We start from the raw sequence: 16661 nt of genomic DNA, 5'->3' as shown, positions 1-16661 counted from the left end.
TATCCCTCAGCTCAACTCGTGTGCGTTGTTCAATGTGATGGAGCTTCCAGTTTTGCTGGAGTAATCGAAGTTACAAGATTATTATGCATTTTGCACACTTCTTTACACAAAACTATTCTCTCTCTCTCTCTCTCTCTCTCTCTCTCTCTCTCTCTCCATTGTTTACGTTCTGGTGCTTCCAAGTTTATCTTGAAATGAAAGCCGTTGTTGAAAACCCACGAGCTATTATAGAGACTTTGAGATGATAGTCGGCAATGCCGTTCTTGAAATGATGGTCACAATCAACCATTAAGCTTTTAAAGAGAAAAATGAGATCGTATCCATGAAGATCTTGTGATGCATTGCTTTTTTATTACAAGGAATTAAATTCCTTACGCAACTCGTAGTTCTCTTTTGGTGAAAGGTTGGTCACACCTTTTCTTCTGTGGAAAATGGCAGCTAATAACAGTTCCTCGAGGCCTAGCGAGGCTCTGCAAATAAGCACTACATCTCGAAATAAGATCCACATGATGTGTCGCACGAAGTTACTTGAGGGTGATATTGTGGTTAAATTATATTCTCTCTCTTTTTCTTTTAGAAAAACAAAAGCCAGGAGTCTGATTCATTCCAAAAGTTGAGGTGATCCAAGAAAGAGAGATGAGGATGGAAGAAAAAGAAAAGAAATTAAAAGACCAGAAAACGATACGCTCAGCAGCAACATGAGAGGAATCCAAACAGTATAAAAAGAGAATCCAAACACTGACGAGGAAACCTCTGTGTTAGCTTCATCATCTTGCACAAAACTTGCATACAATCCAGAAGAAGGGTTGCTTGTGGAAGAAATTTTATGTTCTCCATGTATGCATACAACATAAAAGAAACCCAAACAGCCTTAGGAGATCTTACTAAGTATGGAGCACTCTCCATGTTTGATGCAATTTATTGCATACTATTATTTAGCACTTTTACGCCCAAACGAGACTTCTTTAAGGCTTTTATAATACTGCACTAACCAGTCTAATATCTCAACAGATATATTATAACTCATTTCATAATTTATGAAAGTTCTTTTAGGGCACAATTTATGTGATTTCTAGCTTCGATTGTAATAAATATGGTATAGTAATTATAATTGTACCATGCATCCTGATGAATCTCTAATGTTATCTGATCAGATCACATGCAACAAAAATATGTGCAGCCCACCTAATAAGACACATTATGGGACTTCAATTTTTTGTGAAGAAGATTATATTGTGTAATTATTATTTATTTATTACATCTGATTTATACTAAACCCACAAAGAGCACCGATGAGGCTAAATCGCCGTCAGACGCCCCATGTTAGTGTAAACAACTTTAAGCCGTGGCCTCGGAGTCGACGCAGATTGGTTCAGGTCCGGATGATGGGGGATCTCCCTGCGATATTCCTCGAGACTGCTGAGGTGGCCGATTGCATTAGTTCGATCGAAACGAGGTCATCGTTTCCTCCGGGAATAGGCTCCTCGCCTAGGCATTTAGTGGGAGACCTCCGTCTTCGCACCTGCACAAAGGTCGGGTCGGGGGAGCTCGGCCCGACCCCTCCGACGATCAAGTTAGTGAATAGTCGCAGAGGGTTTTTTATCTATGTTCGTGTCTTCCCTCCCATTTAGAATGCGAGGGTATTTATAGGGAAGCTTACTATTTCTTGATGTGCCCGCTTGCATGGGGCAGGCTCGTACTCCTGGTAGCATCTAACACTGGTGTTGGCATGGCGTGAAGGACCGAGCCTGCGCAAGATGTTTAATGTGCCTCGGTCGACGTTTCGATCCGTTTGACCAAGTGGTGTCAAGTCAACTAAGACGTCATATGGGACAGTTGACGTCAACCCGAATCTTATCGTCGTTATCACCCTCATCACACCGATAATTCCCCACCCCCTCCGTTGGTCGGAGCCGTTTCTCCTGCCCTCATCAACGTGGCATTAACTCGTACCCGCCCTCGAATCGATAACCGAAGCGATTATGGAAGTTGTTCCAAAACACTGTGGGCCCCACCTGCGGTTCCCCGCAGCTCACGGGGACGGGTAAACGACGCAGGGTAGACGAAAGCAGTGCGGGAACAATGATTTGTTTATAGCAAGCAAACCTTGACGTACATTTTAATATTAATACATCAACATTATATATACATAAACGCACACCACTGTCGGGCCCACCTGTAGTTTCCGCCCCTCACTGAGACGGGTATGTTCACGAAGGGTAGACAAAGTGGTGCTCGAACAATGATTTGTTCATATATATATATAAATAAATAAATAAACTCGACTATAAAACGATGGCTCAGAATCCACGGACGAACGGACGAGGTAGAACGCGTTGTAAGCCGACCTCGTTCAACTTTCGAGGTATGGCGATTCCTTTCTTTTTTCGTTTTGTTCTTTAATTGCGTCTTTATTTTCTTGGTTTGCCGTTGTTGGAATTCTCGGATTCTGGTGGGAAAACGAAACGATTTGGTTCCTTTTTTAGTTTCTTGCCTTTTCTTTTATTTGCCCTAAGGTCATCATTCCAATTGCTTGCGCCTAACTTATGTTTTCTTGATTCTTTCTTGATAGGTTCCTTTAATTTCATTAGTTGATGGAATTAGATCTCAAGTTTTGATTCTTGATTAGGGTTTCTGTTTATAGTCGACTCATTGATAAATATATAAGAAACAGGAGGGTGTCAGCGGATTTAAGGCTGTTATTATAGGTTTGCGGGAGCATTAACGAAGGAATTTTGGTGGTGAAGACTGAGCGAGGAGATGGGCGATCATGTGGTGTTGCACATTGACCGGCTGACGACGATAAGGAAGGACGGTTCTACGTCTTCAGCAGAAGCTGCCCGTGGTTCAGATCGAATGCTTTCCGCCGCTCCGGCTGCCAGCTCTGGTGACAAGAAGGTAGAGGAGAAGGACAACAAGGTTGGTGAGGAAGAGGAGCCTCTAATTCAGATGGTTGACTGCCGTATATGCCAAGATGAGGATCATATCAAAAACTTGGAGGCCCCTTGCGCTTGCAGTGGCAGCTTAAAGGTACCACTTTGTCTCATTTGCTTCAATTCTTGCTGTTAATTGGTAGTTTAATGTATAATTCGAAACCAGTGTAATGCAATTGAAATTAATTGAGGACGGTGTTTTTTAAACTTCTAGCATTGCAGTTGTGTTCTTCAAATAGGTAACTATTATGGGAATTTTTCTCTCTGCTATATGATCATATGCATTTTTGCAGTAAATGGCTATGCCATCCATCTATGTTATGTCAATTGGAGAGGACTAGGTTTCTATATATTGTTATAAAGTTTTTATGGCTGTCTTTCTTGTGCTGTCTTACAAGTTGTTATCAAGATTATCATCGTAAACATGTTTTCTTATTTCAGAAAAAAGCATGTTTTAATTGGTAGTTTAATGTATAATTCGAAACCAGTGTAATGCAATTGAAATTAATTGAGGACGGTGTTTTTTAAACTTCTAGCATTGCAGTTGTGTTCTTCAAATAGGTAACTATTATGGGCATTTTTCTCTCTGCTATATGATCATATGCATTTTTGCAGTAAATGGCTATGCCATCCATCTATGTTATGTCAATTGGAGAGGACTAGGTTTCTATATATTTGTTATAAAGTTTTTATGGCTGTCTTTCTTGTGCTGTCTTACAAGTTGTTATCAAGATTATCATCGTAAACATGTTTTCTTATTTCAGAAAAAAGCATGTTTTAATTGGTAGTTTAATGTATAATTCGAAACCAGTGTAATGCAATTGAAATTAATTGAGGTTGGTGTTTTTTGAACTTCTAGCATTGCAGTTGTGTTCTTCAAATAGGTAACTATTATGGGCATTTTTCTCTCTGCTATATGATCATATGCATTTTTGCAGTAAATGGCTATGCCATCCATCTATGTTATGTCAATTGGAGAGGACTAGGTTTCTATATATTTGTTATAAAGTTTTTATGGCTGTCTTTCTTGTGCTGTCTTACAAGTTGTTATCAAGATTATCATCGTAAACATGTTTTCTTATTTCAGAAAAAAACATGTTTTAATTGGTAGTTTAATGTATAATTCGAAACCAGTGTAATGCAATTGAAATTAATTGAGGACGGTGTTTTTTAAACTTCTAGCATTGCAGTTGTGTTCTTCAAATAGGTAACTATTATGGGCATTTTTCTCTCTGCTATATGATCATATGCATTTTTGCAGTAAATGGCTATGCCATCCATCTATGTTATGTCAATTGGAGAGGACTAGGTTTCTATATATTTGTTATAAAGTTTTTATGGCTGTCTTTCTTGTGCTGTCTTACAAGTTGTTATCAAGATTATCATCGTAAACATGTTTTCTTATTTCAGAAAAAAGCATGTTTTAATTGGTAGTTTAATGTATAATTCGAAACCAGTGTAATGCAATTGAAATTAATTGAGGTCGGTGTTTTTGGAACTTCTAGCATTGCAGTTGTGTTCTTCAAATAGGTAACTATTATGGGCATTTTTCTCTCTGCTATATGATCATATGCATTTTTGCAGTAAATGGCTATGCCATCCATCTATGTTATGTCAATTGGAGAGGACTAGGTTTCTATATATTTGTTATAAAGTTTTTATGGCTGTCTTTCTTGTGCTGTCTTACAAGTTGTTATCAAGATTATCATCGTAAACATGTTTTCTTATTTCAGAAAAAAACATGTTTTAATTGGTAGTTTAATGTATAATTCGAAACCAGTGTAATGCAATTGAAATTAATTGAGGTCGGTGTTTTTTGAGCTTCTAGCATTGCAGTTGTGTTCTTCAAATAGGTAACTATTATGGGAATTTTTCTCTCTGCTATATGATCATATGCATTTTTGCAGTAAATGGCTATGCCATCCATCTATGTTATGTCAATTGGAGAGGACTAGGTTTCTATATATTTGTTATAAAGTTTTTATGGCTGTCTTTCTTGTGCTGTCTTACAAGTTGTTATCAAGATTATCATCGTAAACATGTTTTCTTATTTCAGAAAAAAGCATGTTTTAATTGGTAGTTTAATGTATAATTCGAAACCAGTGTAATGCAATTGAAATTAATTGAGGTCGGTGTTTTTTGAACTTCTAGCATTGCAGTTGTGTTCTTCAAATAGGTAACTATTATGGGCATTTTTCTCTCTGCTATATGATCATATGCATTTTTGCAGTAAATGGCTATGCCATCCATCTATGTTATGTCAATTGGAGAGGACTAGGTTTCTATATATTTGTTATAAAGTTTTTATGGCTGTCTTTCTTGTGCTGTCTTACAAGTTGTTATCAAGATTATCATCGTAAACATGTTTTCTTATTTCAGAAAAAAACATGTTTTAATTGGTAGTTTAATGTATAATTCGAAACCAGTGTAATGCAATTGAAATTAGTTGAGGTTGGTGTTTTTTGAACTTCTAGCATTGCAGTTGTGTTCTTCAAATAGGTAACTATTATGGGAATTTTTCTCTCTGCTATTTGATCATATGCATTTTTGCAGTAAATGGTTATGCCATCCATCTATGTTATGTCAATTGGAGAGGACCAGGTTTCTATATATTTGTTAAGTTTTTATGGCTGTCTTTCTTGTGCTGTCTTACAAGTCGCTATCAAGATTATCATCGTAAACATGTTTTTTTATTTCAGAAAAGCAAAATATTTAATATTTGAATAGAGTTTCTTCTGAATGAGCCCACTTTTCTCTTCCTGCATCTTCTACTAGTAGCCAAACTGGTTTTCTTCTATTGTTTTAGAACACAACGCTTGGTGTACATCCGATTCTTCTTTTGTATTGATTGTGAAGTCCTTTAAGTGGAGAGTCTCTGAACATAGCAATAAAGAACAAGCAGAACAAAATTCTAGATGATTATTCCATGATTGATGTAGGATTGTTGCACACAGGAAGGAAAACCACAAAGGTAACTACTAGGCGAGGACATGGCAATCGAGTGGGCCTTAGAGAGACAAGAGAAGAAGACGACTTACTCTCAGTTGATTTCAGTTAACTAGAATCTTGGAGTGGTTGCATGTCTCGTATCATATTTGCACATTAATTATTTCTCGCCAAAAGAGCTTCAACTTGTACTGCTTGAAACCAAGTCAATAAATTATGGTTTATCCTATACATGACCAGAAAATTTTCATAATGTCTTTTGGATATTTGTTATTAAGCTTCAGTTTTCTAACATCTGGTTGTTCTACTAATACCTTGAGATAATTGTGCAGCTCCTGTACTTGAAATTTGACTTCATGCTATTTATGCAAAATCATTGAAACATTTTTAAAGTTATAATAACTGTTGATTTTTTGAAAGCAACTGATGCAAACACCATACATTAATGGTGTACATAATGTACCAAATGTTTGAACTTTTGTTCTTTGTTGCTACTTTTTCTTAAGTCTTTTTCTGTTTCATTTATGTATAAGTTGTTCTCATTTGGGCTATTCAATATGTAGTATGCTCATAGGGCATGTGTGCAGCATTGGTGCAATGAGAAGGGTGATATAACATGTGAGATCTGCCATGAGGTGAGTTGCAGTTCTGGTTGTAGTTTCTCAGTATTTTTCTCACAATATGTGTTATTTATTTCCCTTAGATCAAACAACTTACAGTTCTTTGTTTCTTTTTAATAAGATTAAAATGTTTCTTTTGTAAAGACCATGTTTTTGATATTTGTTATTAGAGTTTATTTGTTGATTCTCATATTCTTTGATCTCCATTATGTTAATTCAGTAGGAAATCCATATTAATCCTACTTCTTATCCTCCAAGTTCATGTGTAACAAAGTCAATTATTCACTCATAATTTTCCCTATAATAAGACTCAACTTCTTATTTCATCTTCGAAATGCAGATATGAGTTTCTTATGTATAGTGTGTATCGGTTTGACAAGAATAATGTATTCTCATATTGGTTGTAATAAGAATAGCATTTTGTATCTGAAATGCTTGTTAATGGTTAGCACTTCCTGTGATTTGCAGCAATACAAACCTGGGTACACTGCTCCGCCACAAGTCCACTCTACTGATGCCGCAATTGATATTAAGTATGTTATCTTCATAATTTTTGTTACACTATTATTGGTCTATATTTTGAAAAAAGGACTGTAATTAATTTGTTATCTCAAAAAACTGCAGTGGTGGTTGGATAATTACAGGTTCTCCTTTGGATTTGCATGACCCACGTATACTGGCAATGGCAGCAGCACAGCGCCACTTAGTTGAAGATGAATATGATGAATATGCACCAAATGCTAGCGGTGCTGCTTTTTTCCGCTCTGCTGCTCTAATAGTAAGCCCTTTATATGCAGTACAATTGGCAATGGTGCTTTATTCTTTAGTGCCGCTCTGCTGCTCTAATAGTAAGCCCTTAATATGCAGTACAATTGGCAATGATGCTTTATTCTTTAGTGGTTCCCTTGCAATATATAGCTCCTTAGTGAAAATTGCTTTTGGAGCTTTTGGGCTCTGCCTGTCTAGTGTACCATTTATCAGTTATTCTCCAAATGAAAACTGTAGTTGTTTTCTTAGGTAACTTGCAAAAGTAGACACTTCTGTCAAAATTTTCTGACACCTTGCTTTTGTGAAGCTATGAGGATGATATAAGAATCCTTTTTGAAGAGAACGATGTTGTGGGAAAAGGAGATAGTTAGCTTATCATTGTTGATTGGAAAATCTCAAGAAGCACATTGGCATGTTCTTTTGCTTTTGAAAAGGATCATATATCACTGTTTGATATTATTGTAACTTAGTTCCACAAGCAATACAATTCAATTCTCTAGGTAGGATTTTAAGTTAAACTTTTGTTTTCTAACTTCTTGTCAAACTATCCTTGTAATTTTCCCAATCTTTTCATTTGTTTCAGAGGTTAAATTACATTATTATTTGTCTCTGTAGAAGCTAGCTCCATTTTGTTGTCTTGTGCAGATAACTTTTTGACCTCATCCATTCTGAACTTGTTAGTTCTCATCTTAAGCTATCATTTAAATGGTTTGTCTTAAAATAATCATGTGGCATGGTATTCATATTGTTTTGTAAACCTGAATGTTTTAGTTGTGTACTTACTGTTTTCTCAAATGTTGCAGTTAATAATTCTATTGCTGTTGAGGCATTCATTGACCATTACTAATGCTGATGGAGATGATGATGATGCTTCCACCTACTTTTCAGTTAGTAAAAATTCAGAAACTATAATTTTCTTAGGTTATATCTTGTTCGAAGTCTCAATAACATATAATTTATTATTTTCAGCTTTTTCTTTTACGGGTTGCTGGATTTTTGCTTCCATGTTACATCATGGCTTGGGCCATAAGTATCTTGCAACATCGAAGGCAAAGACAGGTCAGCAACCTCTTAAAACTATAAAATGCAGGCACATGTTTGAGCATTAGGGATGGGATTTGTTTTCTCCTTACTGTGTTACCAAGAATGTGGTTGAACTTTTTAATTTTCAAAGGCCAGATGGAATCACACTTGGAGAAATCAAGTAACCATATTAGTGTAAACAGGAAAGTAAAATTTTGGTTTCTGCTCTTTGTTACATAATTTTTTCACTCTTAAAGCAAAATCATTGTTAAAAATAAAACTTGATGATTATTGTGGCCATGTTTTAAAGTTTTTGTCCAGCTGTCATTTACGTCTGACCAACATCCAACAAATCAAACAATTTGTTAGCACTGGGTATCCTGATTATATTTTTTATCTACTTAAGTTGTACTGGGCAGTAAGGTTGCGGTCCTGATTAGTATCTCGACGTTATGCCAGTTCAATAAAATTTTGAAATCACTATGAGACCAGTATTTATAACCTTAATTGTAACTATCGGTTTACATCTTGGTTCCTGCTTACAAATTCATGCATGAAAACCTAGCTGCACTTTGACCAAATCAGGTTAGAAGCCTCACATAGTGTGTAGATTAGTTTTCATCGAATGGTGGACACAACCTATGTTAGCTCCACTTTAACCAGTCTAAATCTTGTATATTTTCTGTTTTGCAAATTAAAGCTTGGACTTTTTTAGTTGCAATTGAATTGTATCCAAAAATTTTATCATACTTCACTCTTTAGTTTAATATGGACTGTGCATGCGACATAGAATTATTCGTTGAGTCTAGCTGAATTGAATACTTTTGTGATCCGATGGTTATCTCATTCCAAGTGATTGATCACTCTGATACTTTTCTTTGGGAACTGATAGAAGTGTTTTAGTTGGCATTGTTAATGGCAATCACTGTTTGAAGATCTGTTTATTTAAATCAAGAATTTGACCCACATACATGAAGCTAGTGTATTGTTGGATCCTGCACTCTCCTCCATAATACTAGTGAAAGATGATTCGTTTCTTTTTGTTTCTTAAGGTCGTTTGTCACCAATTTTGCTGAGATTATATATATATATATATATATATATATATATCTGACCTGACATTACTTTGAATTCAAATGCTCAGGAAGCAGCTGCCTTGGCAGCAACCGAAGTGGCATTCATACTGCAGTCTGGACGTCAACAGGGCTTGCACCTCACATTAGCACCAGAATCCCCTGCTACTCCCCAACAAGAACCACATCAGCAGCAGTTATAGCTGGAAACCTCCTTTCATTAGGCTATAAGTTGATCCAAAACAGAATTTTGGTCCATTTGTGTCGAGACTTTGTCATCTGAGCCACAGGTTTTGATGACTGAGATCAATAATCTTTCTCTTCATGCATGTGACTCCCCTGTGATCACATGATTAAAAGGAAATAAAGCGATCTTTCATTCCTCGTACACTTGCGGCCTTGTGAGATGTGTCCATCATATGATCTGAAGCCTATAAAAAAAGACATTAGATCAGCCCACAGCATTTATCAAGTATCATGAAATCCTCGAATGCATGCGTGAACTCTGTGTGATAAAATTAATTGAACAAAGATGCTAGTTATATTATCATTTCATTGATAATATGGATGCTGACTTGTTAGCAGTTCATCAAGGTCGTGTTCTCCAAAGTTTCTTTGCCCTCCCAAGTGTATGTCGTCTCTTTCTTTTCATAAGATTGGCTCCAAACTCTGTTTCCTCTAATGGCAGTCCCTGCTATTTTCGTTACTTATGTTTAGTTAATATAGCAAATCTTGCTATTGTCAGTATATTTCTGCTAAATATGATTTTGTCAAAGCATGCATCCTTGTATCTAATTCATGATCTCAGGCGCATATATAAATAATCACTTGCCATTAATTGTGCAAAGAAGAAGCTCTGCATAAACCTTGGCACGAGGTTTGGGTTGCTCCACCCTCCTTGAGACATTTTAGGAGGTTACAACTAGAAACCAGATCTCATGACATTTCTGGCATTGATGAGAACCAATGCAAGTCCAAGCGCAATATTGTGTTTAATCCTTAGGACTTAAATGCTTGTTTTATGTAGAACTTATAATCATATATATATATATATATATATATATATATATATATATATATATATATATATATATATATATCATACAATAAAACTTAATGCTTGCATGTTCAATTAACTTATAGTTGATTGGATAATTTTCCAGATCGTTAAATATTTTATAAGCAAAAAACAATTTCTTTCCTATCTTCTATTGCTGGCGAGATTTTTTGTTCAACAATTTGATGACGACTCAGATCTTGCTCATACTTCCTCCTTTATCGTCATGAGTTGGGAAGTCAGTAAGAACAACTGATGGTTTAGTGATCCAACACATGCAATAGATGAACGGTTGGTACAAACCCTCACAACAAATCGTTGGGGGACAAAAAAGATGGGCTTTCAGCCACTATTTTAACAAAGCAAGACATTTGATTTCTCACACAATATTGCTGAGTAATACAAGTATGCAAATATGGCTCAAGCACAGCAAATAATCATGGACAAAATAGAGGGGTTTGATGTTCCAAGAACTTGTGCTAAACAAATCCACAGAAACATAAGATCAGCCCCTGAAATCCAGTAATATAACCAAGCTTCCACCATAACCATTATCATGTCAAAAATTTCTCCTGGGTAAATATAACCCAAAGCATTCATGTTATCCTCAGCCTTGTCTAGCTCTTTGAAGCTTGTTTTTCTTTAGCCTTTTGGATCTTCAGAACCTTCTTCACAATCTTCTGCTCTTCAACTAGAAATGCACGAATAATCCTGCAAAACTAACAGAGTAGATCAAGTAACATGTAATATCAAAAAAATCGAGAATAATAAAACCCATAGCTAAGAATCAACTACTGCTAACCTTTCTCTAACAGCACTACCAGATAACACACCACCATAAGCGCGGTTCACAGTCCTCCGGTTTCTGGACAACCTGGATCTCTTGTACTGAGCATGTCTTAGATGAGGTATCTGTAAGTACCCAAAAAAGACAAATAATAATAAATAACAAGGAAATATTATTGTTAATATCTCTGGGTTATTGCCCCGTTAACACCCAATACAATAGTTTGCAAGTTCACTATTCGAGAAAATTCACAATATTATGCACAATATAGTCATCACAAATCATGGTCCGCTTAAATAGCACAACTAGTTGTTAATGTAACATCTCTCATTTCTAAATTTTTTTTTCTACAAGAACATGTTTGTAATGTAAGTACAATTGTTTATAAGGATCTAATTGTAAATCTGATGACCTATTTGTAAAAAGCTGAGGACCAATTTATGAATATAAATAATTACAAGGACTAAACTGTAAAATATACAAAAATAAAAATAAAAAGGATTTCTTCCATCGCCTCTTGCCTCATGCCTTCATGCTGAAGGAATTAGAGGCAGCAGCTCTCGACAGAGAAGAGAAGAAGAAAGGGAGAAGAAGAAGAAGGGGAAGGATTTGGGCTTAGGGTTTTGGCTTAATTTTTTATTTGGGATCAAAATCTTCCTAAGGCAAGTGTTCTAACTCTTTCCTACAGTGATTTTAATCTCTGGTTTTATCTTGATTATGGATAATTTAAAAGATTATGGCCTTGCACCTGATACCCATCTCGTTTAGATATGAAACTGTGAACCTAAAAATTTTCCAGATTCTGATCTTTTTGCCTTGTTTTAGCTATAACTCTCTGTACCGACTTTCAATTTGGACAAAACTTGTTTTATCTGAATGTAGACTCGTAAACCTTTCTTTTGATAGCTTACTAGAAGGATTTGGAGTAAATCTGCCTACCCAAACATCTAATTGAATCGACCCCATAAATTCGGTAAAATAGAGACTGAAATTTCTGACCTTTTGTTACTAATTTGCTTATAGTTTTCTGTTGGGGAACTCTAATTAGTGCAAAACTTGATTTATTGGAAACTAGACTTATCTTTCTTTCTATACCCTACTTGAAAGATTTAAAACACAAATGCTTGTCGAAACATTTGTTTCAATTAACCCTATAGATTTTGCCAAACAGGGAAGATAATTTCTAACCTTTCTATACTAAATTTCTTGTAACTCCCTATTGGAAACTCTAAATTTTACAAAACTTAATTCATATGAAAGTAGACTTATATAGCTTTTAAATGACACCTTTCTTGAGTAAATTGGAGCATAATTGATTGTTCAAAGAATTTGTACAATGTGTCATATAGATTCTGCTAGAATAAAACTTTTGCCAATTTTACCTATTCTTGTTTCATCTCTTTGAAATTGAATTCATTTAGAATTCTTTCCTCAATTAAGCCTTGTGTGATTGTTTTAAACCCTTGTAGCCTTTATCGTTGATTCCTATTGTATCTAAATGCATTGTGCAAAAATTTATGTTTGCATCGTATTGTTTCATATAAGCACATGTATGTTTTCATTGTTTCACATGTGCTTTCGATATGTATTAATTCTATTGCTCATAATGTACTTTTATACTTCGGTATTTATGGGATAATGTGAACATTTTTCAAAAATGAAAAATGAAGTTATATTTAGAGCCCGCGATGCTCTGCCAGCCCCTTTTGACTTCATTCAGACGTAGGTAGATGGAACTCCCAAACGTGAAAGACTTATGTGTTTAGTGGTCATCCAAAAATGGATGATTCATATTATGTTATGATGCCACTTCACCCTTTGTGTTTTTTATATAACATCCAAAGTATTGTTTATTGATATAATATCCAAAGTATTGCTTATGAGTTTTTATGTGTGCTTGGGATAAGAATGAAATGGATACAACGTCAAATATGACATTTGAGCTTATGTTTCTTATTTATTCTTTTAATATGCTTCGTAATATTTCATACGCTATTGATATGCTTTGAAATATTCCTTACGCCTTTGATATGCTCCAAAATTACTCTTTACTCCATTGTTATAAATAAAGCATGTTTCGAATGAAATGATATATGTGATTCTATATCTAATAAGATGATATTTATAAATTCTTGTATCCCTGCCTTGCATTTTGATATAAAATTTGTTTGAAACTATTCTCTCTCGCCATAAATACGTTAGTCATTTGTTGAGCTTTGTTGCTCACCCTATTACTATAGAAAATTTTCAAGTTGGCTTATTACTTACTAAAATGTTAGGATTGGGCTAATGCAGTAGAATGTTAGAAGATTTTGGAAAAAAACTTTATTGGTTGATATATTGTTGTTGTATAAGTGCATTTTGTGTGTAATGAAATGTTGTCGACAAATTCGAATTGATGTATCATGTAAAAGTTTTAAAAGACTTATGTTTAAAATTTTGGAATGTTAAATTTAGTTTACGATAATATGAATTTGTGATAAATGATTGATTTTACGATTGTGTATATTCTCATACTAGTGGATTTATAAGTGTTGTTAATGTTTTGTTAAGTTGGCTTTAGGTTTCCTGAATTATTGAGCGATGTGATGTATGGTCATAAACTACACAGGTTTTATAGATGTGAATAATGTTTAAATGCTTTTAGTCCTCAAATATTTATTTGGATCCTGAATTAAATTGTTGATGAATTATAATATTCTTGATTTAAGATAGGGTCATGCTTCTTGAATGTGTTAATTTGGGAGTTGTGACAGATAATGACTAAATGATAACCATCACATGAAAATCAGCAACTAAAAGCTAATGTTGTTTATTCAAATTCTGTCAGGCTCAAGCTATCATATCGTAACTGATGCAAATAAATTCAAGATTTTATCTGATAGTTGATGCAAAATAAGACCCTAGACTATGCAATCATTTTCTACCACGTTTAAGAATCATAAATCTATCAACTAAGGCAACCGAAGATTAAAGGTAAATGTTTCTATGAGACATATAAGCCCTACACTATTGCTAAGAATCACCATCTAGTGTAAATTGCATTGTGTTTCACCCAAAAAAAAAAAACATAGGAAATTAGGCAAGTCGAATGGTTTTGGTCGCAAAAACTTCATACGATGAAAAGGGAACCCAAAAAGAAGATAACCAAATAATTATTCTGAACCAATATACATGGCACCAATTGTCATAGAAGAAAAATAAATTGTGGTAATAAAAAAATCAATGTCTAAAGAGGAATAAAAAACTCATTAAACAGAAATTAGATTCCTAAGATGAAACTGGTGAATAACATGACATCATGTGCAAATATTTAATCCAACCGGAACACTGAAAAGAAAATGCATACTAAAATTCCTAAGCAAGGGATATCATATCAAAATTCTTAAGTCATGGCCTGATGAATATAAAAAGGTTAAGACATTGATTTCATTACCCACGATCAACACTAACTAAATGCTAAAACCAAAGAACATTTTGCGTAGCAAGATCTGACTCAGTCACATCATAAGATAATTGGCAGATTAACATAAAAGTCTTTTCTTAACCATTCTAGAATAAAAATTGTTAAAACCTATAATTATCCAGATGTCAACAGTAATAGTTGATGTGAAGAAATGTGTTAACAGAACCCCTTTTTTTTGCCTTCCATCTTATAGCCCTTCTGGCATTAAACAGTAAAGAAAAAAGCATTGTATTTATTCTTCTATTTTTCCCTTCCTGAGTCGTCATAATTAAAAAAAAAAAAGATTTTTTTCATCACCAAACAGGGAAGGGTAGCATAAAAGTAAAGCATTTATATTTTAATAAGAAATAATTGTTTAATAAAACAAGCAAACTATAAGCAAGTGCAAGATGAGGACATTCTTAATGACAATTTTCCAACTGAAACCCTAAGCCCAGTGATGCTATCACTCAGAGAAGAAAGAATGTATCAAAAATTAAACGAAAAAGTGATAATCGCCCAAATTCCAAGTGACGGATCTTCATGAAATTTTAAAGCAAGGAAAAGCATACTCCTTGGATCCTCTTGCCGGTCACAGGGCATTTCGGCCCGCTCGCCCTCTTGTTCGCGTATTGATACACAAGCCTCCCACCTGCGCTTCCAAGATTAAGATCATCATTGGCAAGATCAATCCAATAAAAGAAGTCGACGACGGAAGAAAGGAAATGCACAACCAAACAGATTGAAAAACAGAAAGCAAGCAGAAGTCGCATCGATCTGTGGAGAATTTGAAGCGGTAAAGGGTCTGATAAACCCTAGAGCACATGAAAAGGATGGCAAGATAAGATCTTTACCTGGGGTTTTGACGACCCTCGTCTGATTCGATTTGGTGGCATAGCTATGCCTCTTCCGGTACGTCAATCTTTGCACCATCTCGCCTTCCCACCTCTTCCTCCACCCTCCTCTCTCCTCCCTGGCTCTTCTTCCGCCCTCGAACCCGACCGATGTCACAGACACCAAATAAGACGACCTAGATCCAACGGACCACGTCGATTTGATCTGACGGCCTTGGTTTCTTCTATGGTCTAACGAACAGCAGTTAGAAACTAATTATCCTGTCAATCATTGAGATCTTATAAAGATTAAAATAATAATTTTATAAAATTAAAAATTAAAAAATTTATTAAATAATGAGATTAAATATTTTATTTTCTTACACTATCTCAATATAATTTTTGAGAGTATAACAATCGAGATATTGAAGATAACTAATTACAAGAAATAATATGTAATTAATTCGATATGGTTTAGATTTGAGATGGGAAAACTAATTATTTTCAAATAATTATTTTTATTAATAGAAAAATATAATGAATTGATATTTTTAATAAATATAAAAATATAATTAATTGATATTTTTAATAAATAAAAAAATTATTACAATGAGCACAATGATTAAAAAATAAACATTCTCATTCTCAACTCTACACAAGTGAGTGATTTAATCACATTTAATGATTTAGTAAGTTTTATGATATTACACGATGTATTTTTAATGGTCCATGAAATAGAAGAAAAGTTATTGAGGCATGTTATTAGTTGAAGAATATGTAATAAAATTGCTAAGACACTTAGCTAAAGAGTTATCACTGCACTACTAATCCAATCAAAAAAATATGAAAATAATAGTTAAATTTTGATGGAATAAAAATAAGAAAATAAAAAAATAATGAAAAATTTTATGAGAAGGAGAGTCTGGGTATAATTTGCAAACATGACATGTAAAAATTTATATACTATAAAATCTAATCGTCCAACTTGAGATGAATAGCCTATGCTAAATTAATTTTTAAAAAAGATTTTCATCTTCGAGAGTCCAAATTTATAAGTCATCATAACAGTATAAGCTAACATGGATCTCAAAAATTTTATTGATAATATAAGGGTAAAAAAAATAATTTAAGGATAGGCATATTTCAATCATTATTCAAAAATAAATACGATACAAA

At 34.4% G+C, this 16661-nt stretch overlaps 2 protein-coding genes across 5 annotated transcripts; one reads left to right on the top strand and one right to left on the bottom strand.

Annotated features, from left to right (window-relative positions):
• The first annotated feature begins 2266 nt into the window (after positions 1-2266).
• On the top strand, positions 2267-9751 carry LOC135679114 (uncharacterized). Of its 3 annotated transcripts, none has more exons than XM_065192537.1 (8): positions 2267-2365; positions 2709-3030; positions 6443-6514; positions 6968-7032; positions 7124-7277; positions 8071-8154; positions 8237-8326; positions 9435-9751. In XM_065192537.1, exons 2-8 carry the CDS (start codon positions 2761-2763, stop codon positions 9564-9566), a joined length of 867 nt encoding a protein of 288 aa, XP_065048609.1. In that variant the 5' UTR covers positions 2267-2365; positions 2709-2760; the 3' UTR covers positions 9567-9751. The 3 variants fall into 3 exon arrangements, with proteins under 3 accessions (XP_065048609.1, XP_065048608.1, XP_065048610.1); XM_065192536.1 differs by having other exon boundaries at positions 2281-2365; positions 2675-3030; XM_065192538.1 differs by having other exon boundaries at positions 2301-2365; positions 2748-3030.
• Positions 9752-10743: 992 nt separating this feature from the next.
• Positions 10744-15662, bottom strand: LOC135679113 (large ribosomal subunit protein eL34-like). Of its 2 annotated transcripts, none has more exons than XM_065192535.1 (4): positions 15507-15662; positions 15225-15304; positions 11223-11332; positions 10744-11139 (listed from the first exon to the last, which is right to left on the bottom strand). In XM_065192535.1, exons 1-4 carry the CDS (start codon positions 15583-15585, stop codon positions 11112-11114), a joined length of 297 nt encoding a protein of 98 aa, XP_065048607.1. In that variant the 5' UTR covers positions 15586-15662; the 3' UTR covers positions 10744-11111. The 2 variants fall into 2 exon arrangements, with proteins under 2 accessions (XP_065048607.1, XP_065048606.1); XM_065192534.1 differs by having other exon boundaries at positions 10744-11131.
• Positions 15663-16661: the final 999 nt, after the last annotated feature.

The sequence above is a fragment of the Musa acuminata genome, chromosome BXJ1-7 (genome assembly GCF_036884655.1).
Source record: "Musa acuminata AAA Group cultivar baxijiao chromosome BXJ1-7, Cavendish_Baxijiao_AAA, whole genome shotgun sequence".
Classification (NCBI taxonomy): domain Eukaryota; kingdom Viridiplantae; phylum Streptophyta; class Magnoliopsida; order Zingiberales; family Musaceae; genus Musa; species Musa acuminata.
Note: the sequence above shows the minus strand (reverse complement) of the source record. Positions and strands in the feature narration are given on the sequence as shown.